The sequence below is a fragment of the Colobus angolensis genome, unplaced genomic scaffold (genome assembly GCF_000951035.1).
Source record: "Colobus angolensis palliatus isolate OR3802 unplaced genomic scaffold, Cang.pa_1.0 Scaffold361, whole genome shotgun sequence".
NCBI lineage: Eukaryota > Metazoa > Chordata > Mammalia > Primates > Cercopithecidae > Colobus > Colobus angolensis.
In genome coordinates, this window is record NW_012116944.1 from 1,008,188 (window position 1) to 1,033,394 (window position 25,207).

Below are 25,207 nucleotides of genomic sequence, written 5' to 3' on the forward strand. Positions count from 1 at the left end.
GTGTTAGCCAGGATGGTCTCGATCTCCTGACCTCGTGATCCACCCGTCTCGGCCTCCCAAAGTGCTGGGATTACAGGCTTGAGCCACCGTGCCCGGCCAGAATATAGTCTTAAAATACACAAATGTCAGTCAGACTTTGCAAGGTCTTCAGAAAGGCACCTCATGTATAAAAGGCAATCTTTCTGGCCTACGTAAGTCATCTGCCTTTTCTTCACTTCATTTTTCTCACTGGGGAAAACTGGGGGATTAAAACTTACTTCCCAGTAAATGAGAAAATGTACATAGAAGGTGCCTAGTTTAGTACCTGGTACAGAGCAAGCACTCAGCGCATGTTATCAGATTTGGAAAGTATATATGATAGACAGCATAATTGAATGTCTGTTTTCTAGTAGAAATTCTTACAACAAAGCAGTAAACTGGGTAATATATATTATAGCTTAAAAAATTAGAATCAGGCTGGGCGCAGTTGCTCACGACTGTTATCCCAGCACTTTGGAGGCCGAAGCAGGTGGATCACCTGAGGTCAGGAGTTTGAGACCAGCCGCCAACCTGGTGAAAACTCATCTCTACTAAAAATACAAAAATTAGCTGGGCATGGTGACAGGTGCCTGTAATCCCAGCTACTTGGGAGGCTGAGGCAGGAGAATCACTTCAATTTGGGAGGCAGAGGTTGCAGTGAGTCGAGATCATGCCATTGTGCTCTAGCCTGGGTGACAGAGAGAGATTCTGTCTCAAAAAAAAAAAAAAAAGAAAGAAAAGAAAAAAATAGAATCGGAGGACATCTTACTTCATGGATGTGTGTGGATTTTGAGCCTATGACTGCCTTTTCCTATGATTTATTTTCTTTGTTGAAATAATGAGTAAAATGGCCAGAAATAAGTTTTAAAAATAGATCTGAAGAAACTGTTCTCTTAGTTCCCTATTTCTTAAAAGGGCCAGAAAATTTTAAATAATAGACACACATTTTTGAAATGACATTTAAGTCAACTCGTACAGAACCTCTTTACCCTACTTATGACATGAATGTAATAGTCCAATAGTTTCTTTTATCAGGGTATAAACGTCTTTAAAATTCTCCAATTATTCAGAAGGACATCAAGTTACTTTCACAGACATGTGAAGGTTAAGAAAAAAGGGACTCTTGGGTGATGTAGGATAGGGTAGAGTTACACTTTCTCTTGTTCACCTTAAGAACTGAAAATACAAGATTTTCCAAACTATAGTGCTATCAGATATATTAATCATGTCTTAATTGGAGCTTAGGGGAAGTCCTTGCTCTCATAAATACAAGGCATTATTAACAATGAAGTGATTAGGCTACAGAACCGTTTAATTTAAAATCTAATCCACAGTTGAAGAAAATAAAGTTTTATCAATTTGGGGACAGAATGAACATAGAGAAAACCTCAAGTATGAGAAGATGAAGATTTGGTGTTTCGATTGACTACATCTTGGAGGGAAGATTTATAGGATGTATACATCCTTGAGGCCCAAAGTTACCTTTCTGACTTTCAGACAGAGAAGATGGACAAGATCTGGATTCGAATGGAAAATTGTTCTGTTTTGTTTTTCTTTATGGCCATGAATTTGTACAATGGAGGAATTTGGAAGGACCTGAAGCAATGGCCTTGCCATTTGATCAAAACTAGATGATCCCAAGTCCTACAAGAGTCAGCTGAACTCACTAAAATTGCAATGAGAACAAAATATCATATTTCCCCATTCTGGTTTAGAGGCAGCTAATTTTTCCTTAAGTAAGTTTGGGTTTTGAGCCTCTTGAGTTAATAGCTTTCCTTTTGCTATCATGCACACTCTGCTAGCCTCAGCACCTGGATCAGATAAATAGCCTAAATAATGTTTGTTTCATGGACAGCTTTCTTATGAACTATCTCAGAATGTAGTCAATTTGATGGTCCCTGCATTTGGCAGAGAACAAACAAATCACCCCACTGAGGTGGACTTGGGACATACTAGGGGTGAGGCGGAGGGTAGATGAAGATGGCTGGGAACAGGAAAAGATGTGGGATGCCTTTCCTTCCAGGTGCCCATCTGGGCTACACTTGGCCAGATGGCAGGAAGACCAAGCATGGGGCAGAGGATTTTGGCTTCTTCTCTCATTCCCCTTGGTCAGCTTGGATCTGACTATTTGACAGACACATTAACACAGAAGTAAAAAGTTAGAATCTGCTCTCTTACCCTTTAGTCTGTGTCAAACAGTAGATTTTAAAGTTCTTTGGGGGCAAGAATGTCTTATTCACTTCTCTATAACCCTCTCAACTATCAAAATGCTTGGTATATAGTAGTGATTTTTTTAGGTAAAAATATATCTTAGTTATTTCAGAATACATACTCTCCTTTAATGTTCTAGAATTTTTGAGCTGAATGTTACAGTCGATTCTAAGTGATGAAGCTTAAATGGGCAAAGGTAATCAAATGTGTTCTTTATTTCCTTTCTTGATGTTATCACCTTTTTTGGAGGTGGGAGATGGGGACAAACTGTTAACTCTCAATGTTTTACAAATACGTTATTTACTCTAAGGACTTTCTTTGTCAGCCCTAGTTAACGTTCACCAGATGGTGGAGTCCAACTGGAACAGAGAAACAGGCTTACCAAGGAAGTAAGCCTTGGCCTCTCATGAATCTGGTTAAATCTCTTATAGAGGCAGATACATTTGATTGAGTACTACTATTCTTGTTTTGTACTCTTTCCTTTATAACTTTATGAATAAATGACAGCTGGCAGCACAAGACCTTTGAAAGCTACTGTTCTATTAATTCAATAAGATGATATCCCCATTTCTTCTGTCTTCTTTCTTTAAGAGAAAATATGAAATTATGTTTTAAAGCTGGTGCAACTAAGACTTGGGTTTTCCTCGCCTTTTCCCTGTGAGGTACTTGTGTCAGGACTTCTTGTGTCGTTACATGCCAGGCTGTCCTGGGGATGCTCTGTAGTTCCTTAATGCCAGTGCACACATCTGTTCAGAATTTCACCTTTCTCATTTTTGGACATTTCTTAAAATTGATGGATGCATTTAATGTGACATTTTTTTCCCCTAAAAGACTGTTATGTAATCAAACCAATGATGGCTTATAATTGATGGTATCTTAGAATAGAGGAAAGGTAATGTGTTTTAGTTATCTATTGTTGCATAACAAATAACCACAAAACTTAAAATAGCAATAATCATATATTATCTTTCATGGCTTCTGTGGGTCAGGAACTCACCTAGGGCACACTAGGGAGGTCTGTGTGCTTCAGGCTCTCTGGGGTATCAGCTGGAAGACTTAAAGCCTAGAAATTAGAAGAATCTGAAGGTTCATTGATTCCCATGTGAACTTTGCTGGGGCTATTGGCCCACAAGTGGTCATTCCATAAGGAGATAATGGAGTGGAAGGAACTAAACTAAAAATCTTTGTTCCTTTTCTTATGAGTGAAATATTTTCCAAGATCGTAAGGATCTCTGGAAGGAAGAATAAATTCGGTATTTTCTAAGAAAGGCTGTACTTGGGTTTCTGATCTGAGCGGGGCTTGTAGATCCGAACTTTGAAACACGATCTAACTTTTGGTATTGCGAAGGGCAGCCTGTTATGACAATCACACATACATATCACATCAGAGCCTGTTTGATCCATCAGCATTCAGGATGATTTGTACCAGACTTCTTATTTAGTCTTCCCCAATTCTCCCTACCATCTTGAGGTTTGAAATTCTTGGTGGGGAAAAGAAACACAGGTGACAGTGACTCTCTTTTCCCCATTTGAATCAGGAACTTGATAGTCATCTGTGTCCAAATACTCCTTATCTTTCCATTTTAGAGAAGAGTTCTTCTCTTGAAATCCTTTGAGATTTCTGATCTAAGCATATTAAAGAGGCACTTTCTCTAAAGTTCTTGTTATTCATATCTAAGATACATCCTAGATCTAAGGGAATCCAACAGTGTTTGGCCTCTCTAACCCTTCTCAACTTTTGAAAGTTCAAATAGTTAGATAAAATATGATTTTTGAAAAAAAAAATCAAACACTACTCTTTCCTAAAAGGTTAAAGTTTTAATAAAATGGACATTTTTGGTTTAAACCTTTTAGAGTTCAGAGGGGCCATTTCTTAAGGCCTACATCAATTGAGGTTTCTAAATATAATGTTTAAAGTAATATTGCTATTAGTATAGAAATGTGAAATAAGCATTCCACCACAAAAATAGGTTTTCTTTTGCTAAACTCATTTGGGTTAATTCTACAAGGATTACCTGAGCACTAGGTTCAGAATACTGAGCTTTAAGAAAATGTTTGTAAAAGCAATATTGTTATCAGTAGTAGTTCATATCTGCTGTGTGCCTCCAATTGGCAGGCACTTGTGAAATTCATGGTATTATCCTCATTTTGCAGAAGAGGAAACTGAGCCCAGATAACTTATGTAATTTGGCCAAGGTCATACACTAAGCAAGTAGCAAGCAGAACTCTGTCTCACATGAAAACCATTGTGTGGGGGAATTTGACCAGTATTTGGGTAGCTGTAGAATTTTTCTCAAGCAACTAGTAAGTCTAGGGGACTAGTGTATACTAATGGAAACTTTTCATGTGGAGTGTCTTCTTACCTGAAGCTGGAGGCTTCAAAGAATTAAAGAGAGGATCTTGATAGGGCTAATGCTTTCCTTTCCCACAACTCTGCATGACTGTTCCTACTTTACCCCTTTCATATGAAGGCATTCATATAATTTTGTTGTAGAGGCTTGTGATGATGACTTCTTGGCAAAAAGCCTCACCATGTTGTTCTAGTGTGCTGGAAACATGATTTCTAAGACACCTGACACATTGACACTTGTACTGACTTCAACCTACACCCTTAATAGAGGAGCTGGGTCTCTATTGTGACCATAATATATTGCACCAGAAGACCCAAATTCACTGCATTCCTTGAATAATTTGCCTGTATAATGGTACCCATCAGGAGCTACTGAATTCCTCACAGATTTCATTTTAGTATCTCATTGATTAGGTTAAAGAAGGACTGTTTTATTCTAAAGAAAGTTTTTCAGTTAGAGATTTGACATGGCTCAAAGATGATAGTAGCGAAACTGTTGGATATATATAAATCTTTCATTTTTGGTATGTATGCATGTCTTTGTATTGAATCCAGATTAGTTTTAGTTTTGGTGTGTTTATTCTGTAGATTGTTTAGCACTCTGAAGTTTTTCTAAGTTAATGAGCAATTGCGTCATGGATAACCCACATTGTGGTTTCTTTAGATGCAGTGTGGCCAATGGCAATAGTGTGTGTGTATGAGGGGGTATGTATGAGTGTGTGTACGATAGTGTGTGGCAGGATGAGGGAAGAGATATCAAGGACTCTTGAGATCTGGAGTTTATAAAAATGATTTGTTCTTTAGTTTTCAGATTAACTTAAATTTTTCTCTTATTATAGAAATAATGTTTATTGTAGAAAACTTAGAAAATACATATGGGCTCCTAAAAATAAATAAACATGACATCTCAGAGTTAGTCACAGTTAAGATTTTGGTTCAGCTTATTCCAATCTCGTGTGTGTGTGGGGTGTGTGTTTGTGTGTGTGTGTGTTACTATGTGTGAACATTCATACATATGTTTATTCTTGCATAAATAAGCCTATACTATAAATATTCTTCTATGAATTATCTTTTCAGATGTATCCATTCATTCAATATTCTTCCATGATGTCATTTTTAATGTCTGTACAATTCTTGTTGTATGGCTATGCCATATCTTTCAGACATTAGATTTATTATTATTATTTTCTTTATTCTGTTTTCTTGCAGCAACTGACTGATAGAAGCTTTTAAAATTTTGGACCACTGAATTGGCTCCCTTCCCACACTACAATCAGCAGACTGTGTTATGCATTGCTGCTTCCCTGCCCTGAGACCCACTTCCGGCATAATAATGCTATGGAACTCATTGCTGTTGACAGCTCATCTACTTTTGCTGTTTCTTCTTGCAGGAGACAGAGCATGTGGTATCCAGCCAGTCAGAGGGTCAGGTGAGAGCAGGAACACCAGCTCATGAGAGTCCACAAAACAATGCCTTCAGGTGCCAAGAAACAGTGCAACTTCAACCAAGGTGGGCCCTTTGTTGTCAGAAGCTATTCTGTGCTTGTGGTTCCTTTCTCAGAAATGCCAACTGTGTGCTTGCCAACCCCACACAAGAGGCGAGACTTTCTGACTTTTGTTGGCATTCCTTATAGTCAGAAAAGCTGCTTAAAGGGGCCTAGAAGGAGAATCGCTGAGTGAGTTTAAGATAAATGTAAATGACCTACTTTCTCTGGCTTCAATTTGAAAGTAATCTGTCTTAAGTCTCATGGGGAAGTGGAGACAGGTTCAGCCCTTGGAGAGAAATGTTGATTTCATCCATTCTTATTCTTTATTCTATGCTAGAGGGAGTTAGATTTTCCTTTGTGATAGTGATAAATTTGTGATGACCATGTAGGCACCACACCAACTGATTTTTACATAGTCTCTCATTTAGCCTTCTCTACTTTCTCATAAAGCTGTGTACTCATAATCTGAAAGATATTAAGGCACTTGCCTACTGTTGAACAAGTGAAAAAGACTGAGCCAGAATTTGAACCCACAAATGTCTGATTGCAGCACGGCAGGTGCAGATTCTGTGCTGACCCAAGTGTCTTCCAGTGACCTTAGCCCTGACATAGCCCCAGGATGGCCTCTCTAGCCTGCTAGACCTGCTGGAGACAGCCCTGGATCCAGGGCAAGGATGTGGGTGGAAATCAGCCTGCAGAAAGGTTGGCATGACATTCTGATGGGAGCCTGGCATTGCAGCTGTCTGTGGAAAGTCTCTTCTGGAAATAAACAGAAGAAAGAATTCAACCGCTAGTTGTGTCAGCTGTCTTTGTAGGATCTTGTGTACAGTGTAATCATAGCCCTCACTCAGTGGAAAGGGAGGGCTGTGTTTCTGAGCCTGACCTTTAGAATTGTTTTTCTAAGGCAGCACAGTCTAAATCAACAACTACAGAGAAGATTGGCTATGCTATACAGTTGTACTTTTAAATATCCAATATACCAAATTTAAAGATTGGAGGGGACCTCAAAGATAAGGTACTTCTCTATCCAGGTGGATTCATGGCCATCTTTTATAACCCTTTTCACAAGCTGACTTCTTTTATGTGTTTATTCTTACCTGACCTCAGGTAATACCTGTTGGATTCAGCCTTGTAATTTCTCCACTAATCAAGACATTCTGCCTCCTATTTGAGGCATTATTGTAAGAAAGCTATTTTTTGGCTACTGGACCAGCCTGATGACTGTCTCCCTCAGCAAGAAAAAAGCCAACTATTATTCCCATGCATATTTCAAAATAGTATAAAAGCAAAACAATGCAAATAAAAACCCAAACAAAGTCATTCATGCTTGTGTATGGAATGTATGGTGGTCCTGTAGGGGTAGATATTTAACAGAGACAACAGGGGAAAATGGTATTAGCAATTAACCTTCTCAAAGATGCCAGATGTTCAGTAAACTTAAAACCATTGTGTATCCCATTTTGTATTTCTCTTCCTCTGCCCCTTAGCAAACCTTCATAGGATTCTAAATATCTTGTCTTTTTCTCCTCCCCGTCTCCCATATTTCATGTCCCACTTTCACAGAATTGAGCTTTCTGACCTAGCAACATTCCAGACTGTTCTGTGCACCGCTGTCAGCAATCGCAGGATCTGGTGCTAAGTCACATATCAGGAGTGCTGTGAGGGTAGTTATGTCTGTTAGTGCTGTTAGTTAAGTAACTTTTAAACTACAATTATTTATCACAACCATGGTGACATCACCAAGGGACATTCTAATGGAACTTTAAAAAAATCCATCTGAGAATATTACAGGGATTGTGAAATTTGATGAACTGGTGAAATGAGATCAGAGGCTAAAAACAACTTTTAATCAGGTAGCTCACATTGCTGATAACATTCCTCTTCTGTTTTAAGCCAGCATCTGGCCAGGTTTGGGTATATCATGCCAAATAGAATCTTGATAGAGACATGATACTGTAATGGGACACTCCAGACCTAGGTCTGGTTCAGAGTGAAGGAATAAGCCAGGCTAAGTCTCAGTGGGTGTAAAATGCCATCTTCTTTGGGGCAGTGGGTTGGGGGAGAATGCTATTAACATAATGAACACTGTAAAAAAAGGAAGAAAGATCTCTCTGTAGCAAGAAGCCACCTTACTCCTTGGGGTCACACATCATTTGGGTGAGATTCAAAGGAGTAGTCAGTCTTCAGAAAATGAATCCATCTTCATGGAGGTGAGATTTTGGAGCGGATTGAGGTCATGAGGTGGGCATTGATCTTTCCATGAATGCCAAATAATTTCATACCTACAGCTCTCAGAGTTCTCATGTTGTATATTGGGCTCTTTTGAGCACAAGGATCCTTTATGTATTTATGAGGATGAGATTCAGGAAGGTCTATGAACGTGTTTGCCCATGTTTCTGTGTGTATATACCTTATTGCTACTGTAATAACTGACCATGGCTTTAAACACAAATTTATTATCTAATAGTTCTGTAGGATAGAAGTTCAACATATGTCTCCCTGGGCAAAAAATAGAAATAAAAATAAATAAATAAAAAGGTGTTGGCAGGGCTCCATTCCTTTCTAGAGGCTCTAGGGAAGAATCTATCAATTTCCATGCCTTTTCCAGTTTCCAGAGGCTGCTCACATTCCATGGCTTATTGTCCCTTCCTCCATTTGCAAGCCACCAACATTGCATTTCTCTGATCATTCTTCCGTAGTCACATCTCCCTCTGATCATGGCTGGGAAACATTTTTTGATTTTAAGGATTCATGTGAATAGGTTGGGCTCACTCAGATAATTTCCCTATCTTGAGGTCCTTAATTACATTTTCACAGTCCTTTCTGTCACATAAGGTAAGGTGGCAGAGGAGGGACAAGGATGAAGACATGGCCATCTTTGGGGAGCTATTATTCTGTCCACTACATGTACGTTTATTTTTTTCTAGTGAAAATCTCTAAAACATTTATCAGACTCTCATATGGTACATATAACCCCAGAAAATATTTAGAACCCCTGTCCTAATGTCTGTCTACCTCCAAGTTTGAAAACACATGACTCCAGAGAAGATTCAGAACAGTTAAATGAAGGTTAGCCTAAAGCTGCCTCATTACATATTTTAAATTCAGCCTAAAGGTTTTTCTGTACATCGTGAACTATAACCTAAATGGAGTTGTATACAGACCGTAGCCTACTCTTGCGCCAATCACCAAGCTGTGGCCAAAGGTGGCCAGCTGTCCAAATAAGGCAAACACCGAGTTGTAATGAATCCAGCTGTTTCTGCACCTCACGTGTGTTTTCTCTATGTCACGTTCCTTTCTCTGTCCGTAACTCTTCTTCCACCATGTGGCTGCGCTGGAATCTCTGGGCCTACTCTGGCTGGGAAGGCTGCCTGATTCGTGAATTCTTCTTTGCTCAATTAAACTCTTTTAAATTTAATTCAGCTAAAGTTTTTCTTTTAACAGAACCCTTGTCCTAATGTATTTCTGCTTCCAAGCTGGCTTGTTCTTCTGATTTCCCTTATCAGAGCCAGTCTCAGATACAGTTAAAGCCACTTCCATCTTCTTTCACTGCACCCTTCCTCCCATTTGCCATGCCCTGCCCTTCCCTATATTATATTCCTTGGCCTTACAGTGCCACACATTAGAGGACACAAATTTGGTGTCCTACAGGTGTATCTGGTGTGGAGACATATTTGACTTGTACAAAATTAAACAATTTTGAATCAACATTTTAAAATCAAAAGTTTTTACAGATGTTTGGCTTTCTTTGGAAGAATCTGAAGGTAGGATAACCCAGGGCCTACATTCCTCCAAGGCAACAACTAGCTGGAGCTGAGGAGTAGCTTTTGATTTTTTTCACAATTCCTACCCAGCTCTCCTCATTTATTTATGCTCTTTGCTGAGCTTCTATAGGCATTTGATTTATAATGCCTGCTTCAATCCTTTTCTTCCTGGCAACTGCTGCTCCTGGGGACTCTGTAGCTCCCTGGAGCTGAGTCCTCCTGCAAGAAAATGTCTTATCATATGGTGATGGCTGATAGTGTCTTAATGCCATCTTTTCCCCAGATGACATGTTTTCATTTGAATATGGACTTTCAGAGCATGAGTGGAAGGGCTGGGTTACTATACTACTGTGGCATACTCCTCAATACCTGGTATTTTCAAAACATGTAAAATTAAAGAACTGTGGTTACTTAGAGCTGGAAGAAACCTTAGTAATCATTTAATACAACTCATATTTTCTTCTTTGACACCCAGTGAGGCCGTGATTTGCTCAAGTTCTCTCTCCCCTTGATAATAGAACCAAGATTAGTACCATCAATCTGTATTCAGTTGCTATTTAATGAATATGCATTAGTTTGACTGATTTTTAGAGCTAAAGCCAGTGCCAATCCTGTAAACCCTCAGATATGACAAAGGGAAATTTATGAATATAAGAGAATATTAATGCAGTTGGAGATTTCTTGCTAAGTAAATTTACTTTTGAGAATGACTAACTCACTTATGTTTAAAATATTGTATTAAAATTTATGACAGCATTAAACCTTTAATGTTGTTAAAGACCTTGTCTGTATAAACAGGAGCTATTCTGTAGCATTGTCTTACTGTTAATTAGGTTGGTAGTTACATTGTGAGCTCCAGTTGATTGGCCTCTTCATCCGGATTCCCACATTAGAGGAGGCTGAAGATCCTTAGCAAGGAAAATGGCCTTGGATGGCCTCCACTATTTTTTGACATTCCAGATGAAAGAGAAAGCTGGGGGCTTTGTTGCTTTATAGAAAGAGGAAGTTTTGTTGGCCACAACTTTTCTATGGGGGATAAATCCTTTCATCTTTTGTTTTTGAGATAGATAATGTGTGTGTGTGTGTGTGTGTGTGTGTGTGTGTTTGAATAGCTAATTGTTTCTTATTTAAATGTTTTTCATAGAAGTAAGCAGAGTCTTAATGAGTTCTGCTAAACAGAGAAAGAATGAGTAAGAGAATGAGCACTGAGATTTTTCATATTAATAATATAAAAGACATATCTCCCTTCTTGAACTGTACCTGATCTCTGCATATTTCTAGGATGTTCTTCTCCTCCCTCATTAGCGTCATCCTATGGTTTTGTTTTGTTTCTTTTTAAAAGGAGAGCAGGGATGAGGTAGAGATAAAAAAAATAGCTTGTCTTCACAGTGCTTTGAGACTCCCTGGTATACAGTTGGATAATGAGTGAGTATTGACCTAGCTCATGTTGACTATCCCACATAGAAAGGGAGCCAGATAGGAGGGCTCTCCTTCACTGCCCACACATACTGCCTCCCTCCGTGGACACAGAAACAACCTGGTGGAAGGAAAGAATTTTCAAACGAAGAGATCCAGGGTCTTATCTCACATCTATCAGGTGACCATGGTCATTTCACTCAAATTTCTGGGCCCCCTCCTCTAACGTAAGGAATTTGGGTCAAATGATTTCTAGAGCTTCTTCTGGCTCTAACGTTGAAAATGCTCAACACTCTAGATATTTAAAAGATTAGACACGGGAAGACTTTAGCTTAAGAATACAAGCTCCTGAAGATGCAGATGAAAATAATTCCCCCTCCCCTGCTGTAGAGCACAAAAATCCCACACCCAGTCCGTAAACTGCTGTTTGAAAAAAGAGCCCACACTTGATTATTTTGGAAATGAAATCCTTCTTTTTTGTTGTTTTTTAAAGGAGACTACCCTTGGTCATTTGATAAATTGTTAGCACCTTCACTAATAATTTGGCCTAAGCATAAAAGGGAAACTTAGAGACATTCTCTCATTCAAAATGCTACTACTACCACTGCTTCTAATAATAAAATAAGTGAAACACTGGAAAATATAGAAAATCGCAAGGATGTAAAAATGACTTGTTATCTTACCTCCCAGATATAACTGCTATTACCACTGTAGTGCACATTCTTATATTGTTACTATTGTTTTAATGTTGTCATAAAGAGAAATTGTGTATGCAAGGGGCTTCTGGATGCACTGGGCTTTAAATCTGCTAGAAGCACTATTTACTTCAAGCAGGTCCTAGAGTAGAAAGTTAGGTAAGAATGCATTATGATTATACAATAATCGTGTATAGCAGTGTGCTTTTCTACATAAGACCAGTAAGATGAGTAATAGAGTAGTAGGTTAATTATCACGAGATTGGTGAGTTCATTTATGGCTAAATTGAACAATTTAATTTTTTATAACAAATATTCTAACGTACAATTTCTATAAGAAACATGTTTACAAGCTTTAGTATCATTATAGCCCTTTGTTAGAAATGATATTTCAAGGAGACCAAACAGGAAACTTTGTCCTTAACATCTGAACGTCTTGGAAAGTTTCTTGGCTTAACATAAAATAGATTTAAGAGAAATTTCAATAATGATTATAGGAGACAGAGAATGTATAAATTTAAACCTAATTTAGAACTTTGACCAGCTGGTTAAGTGTCCAGTATTCCTGAGGCCACTAGAATGGGGCTAATCTTTAACTTACTCTTCATCTTCCCAGTGAAGCCATGGCTACTCCCATATTTCTGTTATAGTTATTTGTCAATGAGGTTATTCTTTTTCAAGCTTTACATTAAGTACTACAGACACACACATACACACACACGTTATGTATAGTGACATACACATACACACAGAGCTCCTTCCTACTCAACCCTCCATATGTTTTTTTTCTTATTTTCTTAATGCTAGATTAAAACATTTTTGGGATTAGAGAGATAGATAGATGTATATATACATACACATATATATCTCTCTCTCTAAGAATATATTATATATAATTACATTGCTTTATGTTACATTATAATATACATTGCTATATATTACATTATGTCATACATAATTATATTACATTGCTATGTAACTTGTTTATCCTGCTTAATATTATATTTTCCATATCATAAAATACACTGTAACATAGGTAATGGCTATAAAATATAGTCATGTACCACATAATAACGTTTCAGTTAACAGTGGACATGTATAATAGTGGTCCTGTAAGATTAAAATACCATATTTTTACTATACCTTTGTATGTTTAGATATGCAAATACCACTGTATTACAGTTGCCTACAGTCTTCAGTACAGTAACATGCTATTGAGGTTTACAGCCTAGAAACATTAGGCTATACCATATAGCCTAGGTGTGTAGTAGGCTATACCATCTAGGTTTCTGTAAGGATACTCTGTGATGTTTGCACGACAATGAAATAGCCTAAGGATGCATTTCTCAAAATATATCCCCATCACTAAGGGATAAATAGAGATGACTCTATTTCCTTTTACGGATATACCGTCATTTATTTAATGAAATCCAAAGTATTTGATATTGCAGTTACTTATAGGATTTATATTTGTATTTATTGCTGTAGTAAACATCTTAAAAACAATATCTTTGTGTGTATCCATTATAGTTTTCTTGGTTTGTGCTTAAAAGTCAAAGTTGTCTAGGCGTAGGATTTGGAGTAGCTAACTGAAATGAAACTTAAGATATAAATTTTTAGCTAGGCACACTGAGATTACAGTTCATGCTTGTAATCTCGGCACTTTGGGAGGCTGAGGCGGGCAGATCACTTGAGGTCAGGAGTTTGAGACCAGCCTGGCCAACATGGTGAAACCCCATCTGTACTAAAAATAAAATACAAAAGTTACCTGGGCGTGGCGGCACACACCTGTAATCCCAGCTACTTGGGAGACTGAGGCATGAGATTCACTTGAACCTGGGAGGCAGAGGTTGCAGTGAGCTGAGATCACGCCATTGTACTCCAGCCTGGATGACAGAGCAAGACTTTGTCTCAGAAAACAAAAAAAAGATATACAATTTTCAGTTATCTGATCATGGAAGAAGATAGGGATATAATAGACAACTAGTAACTTTGAGAGATAAAAGATAAAAGTCATGTGTGTGGATTTCTGTATGTGTTGGAATCATAGGATGGCGGCTCTGGGTGGAATGTTGGAGACAATCCAGTTTAATCGCTTCCCCCTTCCTTGTGTATTCACTAGGTATTTCTGTTTCATCCACTAGCCTTCATGGTTTTCTAGTTCGCATTGTGCTAAGGGCAAACTACTTCCGGCTTTAACATTCCCAGAGGACATTTGAAAGTCATGTGGGGGATGGAAAAATTCTTTGTTGTGTGGGATGCCTCATTCATGTCAGGGACTGACACCTTTGGCTCTAGCCCACAGAATGCCAGTAGACAACTCCAGCTTCAGTAATAATCACAAATAGCCCCCAGATTTTCTATGTGGCCCCTAGGGGACATACCATCACCCTGTGAAAACACAAAAACAAAAAAACCCCACTAAATTTCATGATAGATACATTATCTAAAATCATGTTTTATGTGGGTCTTTATTAACATGGGGACATGATCTATTTATAGGTGGAAAAAAGCAATTACATAACAGTGTCACAGATGTTCCTATTTTTGATTAATATATAATTATTTACAGAAACATATACTAGCAAGACATAAATCCATATTTTGGTGGTGGTAATTTTGAGGGGAGATGAATTACAGGTGATTAAAAAGATATTTTTTGTGTTTTCCTTTCCAAGTTTCCCCACTAGCAATCCCCTAGTAAGTTTGTGATTGGCAGAAAGTGATGTTTATGTTATTTGCAAGACAAATAATAGTACCTACTATTTCTCTGGCTTTATTTATTTAGTACTGATTGAATCTTACTTTGGGACAGACATGACTGTTAGGAGAATGTTAGGAGAGAACAGATTTATTTTTATTTTTGTTAACTGGGAAAACTTAAAATGACTTTTCAGTGACACTTGTGGCCTTTGTGGTTTAGGTCACTTGGGATCAGAAACCAAATACTACAGATGATTTTATAGGTTTAAATAATGTTTAAAACCATAATTTGTATCATAGGTGCCTCTTTTCTTCAGCATTTGCCACAGTAGAAAGTCTCTTCTTATACTCTTGAGCAGCATGCCAAGCTTCTCAGGGGTCCAGTAGCACAGAATTCTTACCAAGAGCACTCCAATGACCCTGCAGATGCAGGGACAAGGGAAATATCAAGACCCGTTTAAGTGGGGGTGAGGTCCAAGGGGAGAAAGATTGAGAAGGGGTAGATGCAGGAATAAGCCAGCTGTCGAAGTCTTCTTAGTGCCTTAAGTTTAGTACCAACACAAGAAAACAGTTTTGGCCAAACCCAGACTATTGAATAAATCGAAAAACACATAAGAGAGCCCCTGGGAAAGGCCTAGGAAATATGCAAGATACTGTAGTGTAAAGAGGAAAGGCATTGGCAGTATGCAGACCTGGATGCTAGTTCCAGCTTTGCTGCTTCCTTGGACAGATTCCCTAACTTCTCTGGGCTTTGATTTCTTCAGATGTGTGATGGAAATGAAAATATCTACTTCCCAGAGCTACTGTTGCAAGGATTAAATGAGACACTGCATGTTCAGCTTCATTCAGGGTCTGTCCCACAGCAAGGGCTCAGAAGATTAATGTTGTTGCTCCATAAGAGAGGAGATCCTTCCTTCATGAAGGTTTTTGCTTAGCTCCATGGTACTGATCTATGGCTTGCCAACACATCCATCTTGCTGCTAGTGTTCTCTCTTCTCTCCTCCATTTGTCTAAATTTTAATCTCATCTCAGAGCCCAGCTCACTCCCAGATTTTCATGCACCTTATCCTTTCTCAATAGTCCATGTTGATCTCTGTAGTTAGAACATGATCAGTGTAACTAGACACATGGGTACTATTGTTCAAAGAGTTTGGTTTATCTCTTCAAATAGGATATATATCTATTTTCTGTAATTCTTTTGAATATACAGTTTTCAGCACAGTGCTGAACTCATAGGTTCAGTAGTTTAGTAAAGTTTCTGCTTATTAGTTCTTAGGTAGGCAATCCCATGGAATTCTGGTTTGCCCTCCATAACCAGAGGAGAGGCCCTCCATGCCTCTCTTGGCCATATTTCATTATGGTCCTTTATATACGTGGCCCTTCACAAGCTCTAGTTTGCTTTTGTGTACACTGGCTGTGCTTCTTGTGCTTCCATATCCATCCTTCACAGAGCCCAGATTACCTTCATAGATCTGTTTTTCTGCACATCTTTAAGCTAGACCTTAGCTTCTCTCTAGTTGAAGCAAAATCTATGCATACCTTGGACCAGTTGGTTTCCCAATTCAATCTCAACTGAATTGCCAGTTGAGATTCCAGTGATTTGGACTCTCTTGCTCAACTTGGACATGTGATTCAGACAATTTCAAAAAGGTTTTTAAAGGGAATGTACATGGCAAAGTGGTCCTAGTTGACCATGAGTAGTCGTGGTTGGAAAAGTGGGGATCAAGAAAGTGGTCCTTTTCAATGTGTAATTACTGCCAACCTTGCTGATCTTGCTCGTGTGAAACAAAGGAGACCCAGGCTATTGCATGACAAGCAGTTGTTTCTTGGTAATGTGGTTGGTATTCTCTGCAAACAATGGAAACTAACTGTGTTTGATTCAGGCAAAGAAAGGGATCTAAATTAAGGCTATTGGTTAGCTTAAAAAATTGAACTAAGGGCAAACATGCTTTGGGAAGGGTAAGAATCAGGCCTAGTCCATGGATTTCTGGATTCACAATGATAGGGACATGTTTCTCTGAGGTGTTATCACTGGATGATTCCATGCTAATACAACAGCTTTTCATTCCTGCTCAAGTTTTGACTTCAGGGAGAAGGAACTAACTGGCCTAGTTCAGGCCATATGTTTACCCTTGCTTGTAGAATTGTGGAGAGCTAGTTTCCCAAGGGAAAGGGAGGTTGGTGTCAGAAGAAGTGGATTGGAGATGAAAAATGCTGAACAGATGAATTCAGTATAGTGTTGGGTGACTTGGGGGCATGGGAAGAACCTGGAGCTGTTGGAGGAAGAGAACTAAGAACCAATTTTACGGGTCAGAAAGGCTTGGTGTGGCTTGCCAAACTTAAGTGAGTCAAAGGCATGGAGAGACCAGGGCTCCTCCAACTTGCCTCCCTGATCATTAACTCACCCTTGCCCCTCAGACCCACACTGATTCAGGTTCTTTTCATCTTGTGCTAAGTCGCATCAGCAAAGGCAATTAAAGCTGGAGTGTACCGAACTGCAGAGAAAATGTGCCAGATGATGTCAGAAAGGTTGGTGGTGGACACACTACATGGAGCCTGGTAGCCTGCGTGTTGATTCTTGGATTTTGTCTAAGTCTAGAGGAAAACCACTGGAGTTTATAAACAGGAATGACAGAATCAGATTTACATAAAAAGACCACTCTGGGTACTGTGTGTTGTATACTGTACTGTGTGTTGTACGCAGGGGTACATCTTGGAAGCTAACATATCATCCCTGTGGGAGGTGCTGGTGACAATGAAGATGGAGGGAAGATGACAGGTGGAGGATACAGACTCGTGACTCTTTCCTTTTGGGAGAGAAAGAAAATCTTGAATAGGGAACAGGCAGCATTTAGGATTGATTAATATTAATGCCTACTCAAATCTCATGTGTCTTGAAAAATATTCTTCTGTTCCAAGAGCTAACCTGATTGATACTTTAAAAGTTAAAGTGTTGCTAGTCTGAGTATCAGTTGTAATATCAGAGGAGCCAGTATGATAAGTAGTTACAAATATTCATCAGCTATTCACCTGTCATTTAAATTCCGAGCCCTCCCCCAACGTGACCCATCACTTGTGACACTCTGTGCCCTTCACTTCATTGGTCCCTGATCTAAATCTTCATTCGCGTGATTAGGTTTTTCTCTTTCCCCCAACTGTAAGCTCCAAAAGACAGAGATTGTGTCTACTTTGTCACCACTTTCTTACTTGAGGTTCCTCTTGAAGGTGGATTCTGATAGATAGGAGGACCTGGGTACAGGAAGATGGCTCCAGGAAATAGGAACTAGGGAAGGAGGAAGAGCCCACAACAGGTGTGCAACTTGGTAGGTTGTCACTCTGAGCAACTGGGGTCTCTCTGAGGAACTGTGTAGACAGTATCTCAGACTTATCCCTCTGAAAGTTGAGGGGGGTGTCTGCAGCATTTATTCACACCCCCACTTCTTTTCTGGCTGCGGGCTGCTCCCAGGGGAGTTAAATCTGCCATACGTGCAGGCTGAGGGAATTAGTCCTGCCTGGCAAAAAGCCTTGAGGCAGAAGAATGAAGAAACTTGGCAGATGCTTGAGGTGGGATGAGGGGAGCAGGCAGAAGTGTCCTTGAAGCTGAAGTATTGGTTACAACCACTCTGTCTCCTGGGCTGAGCACTGCCTGGCACATAAATAATGAGCAGGTGTCTGATCATTATTTACTATGTGTATGGAATGAATGAGGTGACGCAAGCAAAGTGCCTTGTAGCCTGCTCAGCAAACCACATGCTGCTATAATTATTACTCCTAATAATGTCTTATTAGGGCTTCTGCTCTCACTCATTCACCAGGAAAAAAACCTGCTGGATCCTATGTCTTCAATATTCCATCCAAAATGTGTTCTTTATGGTTCACAGTGCCTTTTAAACCACACCCATGTCTACTTTACCTCCACTCTGCCAATTCTGAAGCTGGCTCTGTGCACCTGACTCACTGCTCACCCATTCTCTGGGCATTGGCTGCTTCTAGTCTCTGTTCCAGCTCGCCAAAGTGAGAAGTGGTACCTTTTCCAGGACAGCTGGGCTGCCCCGTATTTGAAGTTTTTCATGGTGTTTTGAGAGGCTCAGCCTTACCCTCTTTGGGAATGTGTTCCCTGGGGGACCAGGCCAGAAATACCATGTCACTCCTATACTCAAAGAAGTTCCTCCCTTGCTCCCTTTAGCCACTGGTGTCCTCCCAGGCTGTTGCACTTGGACTTTTAGGATAGTGTTCCCCAGTTAGAAATCCCCTAGAGTGCTTGTTAACTATATGTCGTCATCCCACTTTTCTGGAAATTCTGATTCAGTAGGTTTGGGTTGTGGCCCAGGAATCTCTGTTTTAGTAATACTGGCTGATTCTAATCTTCAGAGAAGTACAAGTTGTGAGGTGGTGGTTGGGGGAGTTGGCTTCTGGGAGGGTATACTGTTGGGGATCAGTGTTCTGTTTCCAGCCACAGCATCCTTGGGAGTTCATTGGCCTGGACAAGTGGATACATGGGTTAGGAAGTCAGTTTCTGAACATCCGTGGACTTCTAGTTTTGTTTTCTTTTAGTAGTCTCTCGGGGAATAATTTTAAACACTGTGGTTTGGTTTCTTTTTATCTTTGAAGTCGGCTGCTTAATATTTGACCTCAGTCCTTTCGCAGACATTTAGTAAGAACCAATAAGAGAATGTCTTCAATGTGGTTTTGACTCTCTAGAGAAAGGAACTTTCTATTTACTGGTATTAAGGGCTGTTATTGTTTCTAATAATATTACTGGAATTTATTGGCATCTTGTCTGTGTCTGCATATAGAGCTATTGTTTGTATATAAAGCATGTTTTGCTCAGAGGATTGTTCTCTTGGGATATACCTTTTGTTTTCAAAAGAGTTTCAGGAAACACCAGTCATACAGCCAGCCAGCAGTCATCCGGGTATACATTAGTGTATCCCAAGTATTGCTTTCTAATTAATTTTTTAATGCAGTAGAATATCCTGAATTCTGAAGATGTGATAGGAGTCAGCACTGCTCAGTCTAAGGCTCTGATTCTATGTGAAGTATACTGAAAAGTGTGTTGGATGCTCTCCTTTTACTCTTTCTGCCCAGGTTTTCTAGGTCATGGGTTCAAAAGCTACTAACTGATCTTTCATAGATCTCTTCAGGGAAGAAATGCATTTGTTATGGGAATGAGCGTCATTCCATCCTCCAGGCTCTGCTAGCATGCTGTAGATGGAGGAGGGAGCATCAGTTATAATTACTTTACAGACTCAGGAATATATAAGAATGGGCAGCTGCCCATAACCCTGGGATGAATACTTTATTTACAAACATATGAGTGCCTCTTGTGTGTCATATGCCAGGCTTGGCCCTAGAGATAAAATGTTAAGCAAGGCTCCTATGGTCCTTGCTCCACAGTGCTCACCATTGTGAGAAATAGACAATCAAATAATTATACAAATACATGATTAAGAACTAAGACCTGCTGCACAGCAGACGTAGAAGATCAGAATACAGTGAGAACATATATATGAAAGGGAGACCTGATTGGGAGCTATCTAGCATCCAAAGTATGAATGAGTTACTTAGGAAAGAAAGTGGAGAGGGAACAGCATTACAGGCACGTGTGAAGGCCTGCGCTGGAAAGGAGCATGGTGCAGCCACAAAACTGAAAGAATGCCAGTGTAGCTGGAGTTCAGAGAGGGAGTCTGATGCAAGCTAAGGTTGAAGAGTGGGCAGATGCTAAATTCTTCAGGGTGTCATAGGATACTCTCAGAATTTTGATTTTTATTTTAAGTATAGTGTGTAGAAGGGTAGTGAAAGATCTTGTGTGGATGGTGGCCTGAGGAGGGTAGAGGGGAGGTAGGGAGACCAGGGAGGAAACTACTGTCATTCAGGTAGTTCAAATGAGAGGTGCTGGTGGCTTGGCCCCAGATGGCTGTGGTAGAGATAGATGGGAGGGGACAGACACAACCATTATTTGGGATAAGAAATTGAGAGGCTTGTTAATAACTTGGTTATTGGGCTTAAGGGAAAGAAAAGTGTTAGATAACTGTCAGTTGTCTTCAATGAGCCATTGGCAAGATGGGGAAGCTTTTCACTGAAATAGGAAACACTTTCCTCTGCTAATTTAATTATAGATAGTTAAAACATTGGTATAAATATACAACTGTGAGCTGAAATGTGGCGTTTTCACAAATTATCACATCCTGCAGTTTGACACTGTCCTTAGGCCAAGAAAAATATCTTAATGCTTAGTTGGTTTTATTGTTTTGAATTCCAGTACACCTCCTGTGAGAAGGCCACTAGAAGATGACCCTACAGGCTGACTCAGCACGAGCTTTAGGGTTGCAGCAAAGTGGAAACATCAAATATTTTTAGAAAAGTTGTATTTCAGTGGGCTATCCACAAGTTTGCAGTTTGAATCCAGGTGAAAGCTCTTTTTGTATCAGCACACAATTAAGTTTTGCATTTCTCTGTTGAGAAGTATTTTTTAGTTTGAATTATATAGTGGTGGCAGCAGTAGTGGTGGCAGCAGTGGCAGTGGTGGTGCTGGTGGTGGTGATGGTGATGCTAGTTGGTGGTGCTGGTGCTGGTGGTGGGGGGTGATGATGGTGGTGGTGCTGGTGGGTGGTGGCAGTGGTGGTGGTGATGGTGGCAATGGTGATGGTGATGGTGATTGTGGAGGTGATGCAGCAGTTGTGGTGATGGTGGTGGTAATGGTGGCGGTGGTGGAAGGTGATGATGTTGGTGAATGGTGGTGATAGTCATGGTGGTAGTAGTGGTGGTGATGGTGATAGTGGTTATAGTTGGAGGTATCACATGCTTATCACTACTGAGGGCCGTAATTGGGCTCTGAGGAGTGCAGGCTGCATTTCTCATTGCCAGAACCTGGACTAGAGGACAAGATTACACTGGAGTTACTCTGACTGGCTGACTCATTGTGGTCCCCTTTAGAAGCATGCATTTGATATATATTTGCTTAGTTACTTTCCTATTATTGTTTTGGACACAGGCGGCAAGAGAATTGAAGGGAGTGTTCAGTGTGACCCAGTTTTTGTGTGTAGGCCACCTTCCAGGAAGGATTGTAAATGGTTCAAGCCGTATATTTAAGTATCTTAAAAAGAAGGGAGTTTGAGATGGCTAGCTACTGTTCCAGTTCTCCTTCATCCATTGCTAAACTTCTCCAGTGAGAAGCTTCATTTATTTTTCCTCTTCTACTATAATCTTTATCGTTTTCAATCCAGTGGCCTTTTCTTTTCTCCCCTTCTGTTTCTCATTATCTCTAGGTGACTTTGACACTTTGTAGCAGTGTGAGCCTGGGCCATTCTCCTGCATGTCCTGTTCTTCTTGCCTTGCTTTCTTTTTCTCCATAATACTTAGCATCTGGTGCATAATAATCACTGGTTTATTTCTTTTTGTTCTCCTCCTCCCGTGAGAATATAAGTTCCACAAGGGCAGACTTTATTTTATCCACTGCTTTGTTCCCAACACCTGCAACAGTACCTAGCACATAGTTGGTGTTTAAAAAATATTTGTTGACTGAATGGATGAAGTATTTAAATACTACCCTTTCTCCTATTAGGTCAAATAGATATAATAATGCTAGTCTCATACGGTGACCTTGAAGATTAAATAAAATAATGTAAGTAAACTGCCTGGAAGACCCACCCTGGGGTAGTAAGGGCTGGTGAATTGAAGTCATTCTTGGGTCTAGTTCTTTCTCTAATTTATCCGTCTCTTGAAAAGGTATATACTGAGAAGGTGCTAGGTTCTTTGCCTAGCATATAATGAAGGAAAAAGTGATGCAGAATGTGCCCATATGACCTTACCTGTGGCCACTGTACACCATCGAAATTATCATCACCCTCTTCCTCTGCTGAACACACTTAGAGTGCCCAGTCCTAGGGTGAACCCTGGCCAGACATTTTTACTTCTCTATTTCAGCCTCACTTCAAATGTCTAAATCTGAACTCATGAATTGCCTCTCTTTATGAAAAACGTTACATGTTTTTCTGACTTCATTAACAAAAAAACCTCCCATTTTCCTTGTCACACAGACTCAAAAGTTTGTAATAATTTTGATTACCCCATCTCTTTCACTCCATACTTTGAATCCACACCCAAGACTTCTTGATTGCCTTTATCATTGAAAAATGTCTTTTATCTGTCTCTACCTCTCCAGTTTCTCACCACCATTCTTCTTTTTTGTTTGTTTGTTTTAGAGATGGAGTTTTGCTCTGTCACCAAGGCTGGAGTGCAGTGGCACGAAATCAACTCACTGCAACCTCTGCCTCCCGGGTTCAAGCAATTGTCCTGCCTCAGCCTCCTGAGTAGCTGGGACTACAGGTGCATGCCGCCACACCCGGCTAATCTTTTGTATTTTAGTAGAGATGGGGTTTCACTCTGTTGCCCAGGCTGGTCTAGAACTCCTGAGCTCAGGCAATCCACCCGCCTCAGCCTCCCAAAGTGCTAGGATTACAGGCATGAGCCACCACACCTGGCCTCTCACCTCCATTCTAACATCATTTGCCCTGATCCTTGATTTGCTGAAGTGGCTTCAAGACTCAGTGTTCATTAGCTTTATCATCATTTAATATTTTACTAGATTCTAAGTCTCCTTAAGGAACTGCCTCTGATTGTCTATTATTGTTTCCCCAACACTGGACCAGGCACACAGTAGACATTCAGATGGTTAGTAAATTAAATTGTCTTTGATGCTCTAGACTACAGTTCTCAAACTTGTTCTGGAGGTTTACCTAATGGTTAAGAGTAGTTTCCTTGGAAGATCATGTGAGTATATTCCACATAGGCTCTTCTCTATATCTCACTAATATATACCATATATTTTTAACAAAGTATATTTCTGTTTCTTTCCATGAATGTTTGCTACTTGGTTATTTGTTTTACCATCTGTCACTCATCAACAGGGAGCTTGCACCAAAGCCCTAGAAAAATTTGTATTTGAAGAGTGTAAACCGGTAAATATTTTTTCTGTTAGAGAGTACCACTCTTCCATTTTGCTGGTGCTCCTCTGTAGAAACATAGTTGGAGAACTATTGAGGGTTACAAAGAAACTACGAGCCATTCAAAGTGTTAGATGTTCCTGAGTACGGTGGGTGGATTAACCCCTGTCTCCAAGACTGCTTTTGCCTATTTTGTGGGAAAGAGCTATTTTGTATTTTCTGATGCACTGAAATCACTGTCTGTGGCTCAGGGGATTGATGGATATAAGATGTGTGAGCCGGCAGTCTTCCTCCTCACCCTCTTTTTCCCCTTGAGCTGTCTATGCCTGAGCGCATGGTTGGGAGCCTTAGCCTCTCTCCCACCCAGGAGGGAAATGCTGGTTTGTTCAGGCATGGAGTACATTAGTTTGACCTTCACAATTTTCTTCTGATACCATCTCCTGAACTTTTCTCTTTAGAAATTGTTTGCACAGTAAGCAAAGCTTGTAGAGTAAAAAAAAAAATTGTATTCTTAAGAATACTTAAGAATATTTTAAAGAAGTTAGGCTCCTGGTATTTCTAAATGTGCATTATGACATTTAGATATTGACCTTGTTGCCCATTTAGAGGACATATATGCTTTCTTCAGGATTCAAATTGGAGCAGAATAGTAACTGTAAATAATTAGATCCCCAAAGAAATCTTTTTATAAATGTTAACACTGAAAAATCTCTTATTCATTAAGATAACTGTCCTTTTCATAAGGATAATAACTATAAGTTAATATGTTTATTATATAATAGTATTCAGACTGTTTCAGAAAAACTTGAATTCTATTTAACAGATGATATTGGACCATAGAATTTAACAAATCATGATTTGGACCTAAGGATCTTTCAACAGTGGAGTTTTGTGTATTTTGTTTTTGTTTGTAAGCTAAAGAAAATTGACTTACTGCTGGGTGCGGTGGCTCAAGCCTGTAATCCCAGCACTTTGGGAGGCCGAGATGGGTGGATCACGAGGTCAGGAGATCGAGACCATCCTGGCTAACATGGTGAAACCCCGTCTCTACTAAAAAATACAAAAAAACTAGCCGTGCGAGGTGGCGGGTCCCTGTAGTCCCAGCTACTCGGGAGGCTGAGGCAGGAGAATGGCGTGAACCCGGGAGGCGGAGCTTGCAGTGAGCTGAGATCCGGCCACTGCACTCCAGCCTGGGCGACAGAGCGAGACTCCGTCTCAAAAAAAGAAAATTGACTTACTGTAGGTAGATATGCCTAAAGTTCGTTTTCATCTGTTGTCAGCTATGTAGTGGCAAAACCCAGCTTTGCCATGTGTCTCAGTCAATTTAGTGTTGGTATTGCAGAATACCTGAGGCTGCATAATTTATAAGGAAAAGAAATTTATTTGGCCCGCAATAATGGTCACTGAAAAGGCTAAGATTGGGTGGCTGCACCTGGTGTGGCCCTCGGGCTGCTTCCACCCATGGCAGAAAGCAAAGGGGAGTTGACTTGAACAGAGATCATATAGTGAGAGAGGAAGCAAGAGAGTGAAACCAAGGAAGCCAGACTCTTTGCAACAAGCTGTCCTCTAGGGAACCAACGTCTTCCCTTCCCTTCCCTTCCCTTCCCTTCCCTTCCCT

General features: G+C 39.9%; 1 protein-coding gene across 5 annotated transcripts in view; it reads left to right on the top strand.

Annotated features, from left to right (window-relative positions):
* Positions 1-25,207, top strand: part of FAM13C (family with sequence similarity 13, member C) — a 118,917-nt gene that overhangs the window by 32,671 nt on the left and 61,039 nt on the right. For all 5 annotated transcript variants that reach the window (XM_011953452.1, XM_011953450.1, XM_011953451.1 and 2 more), the window contains one exon: positions 5,971-6,089. In XM_011953452.1, coding sequence (XP_011808842.1) covers positions 5,971-6,089 — 119 coding nt within the window. The remainder of the gene's footprint in view (positions 1-5,970; positions 6,090-25,207) is intronic.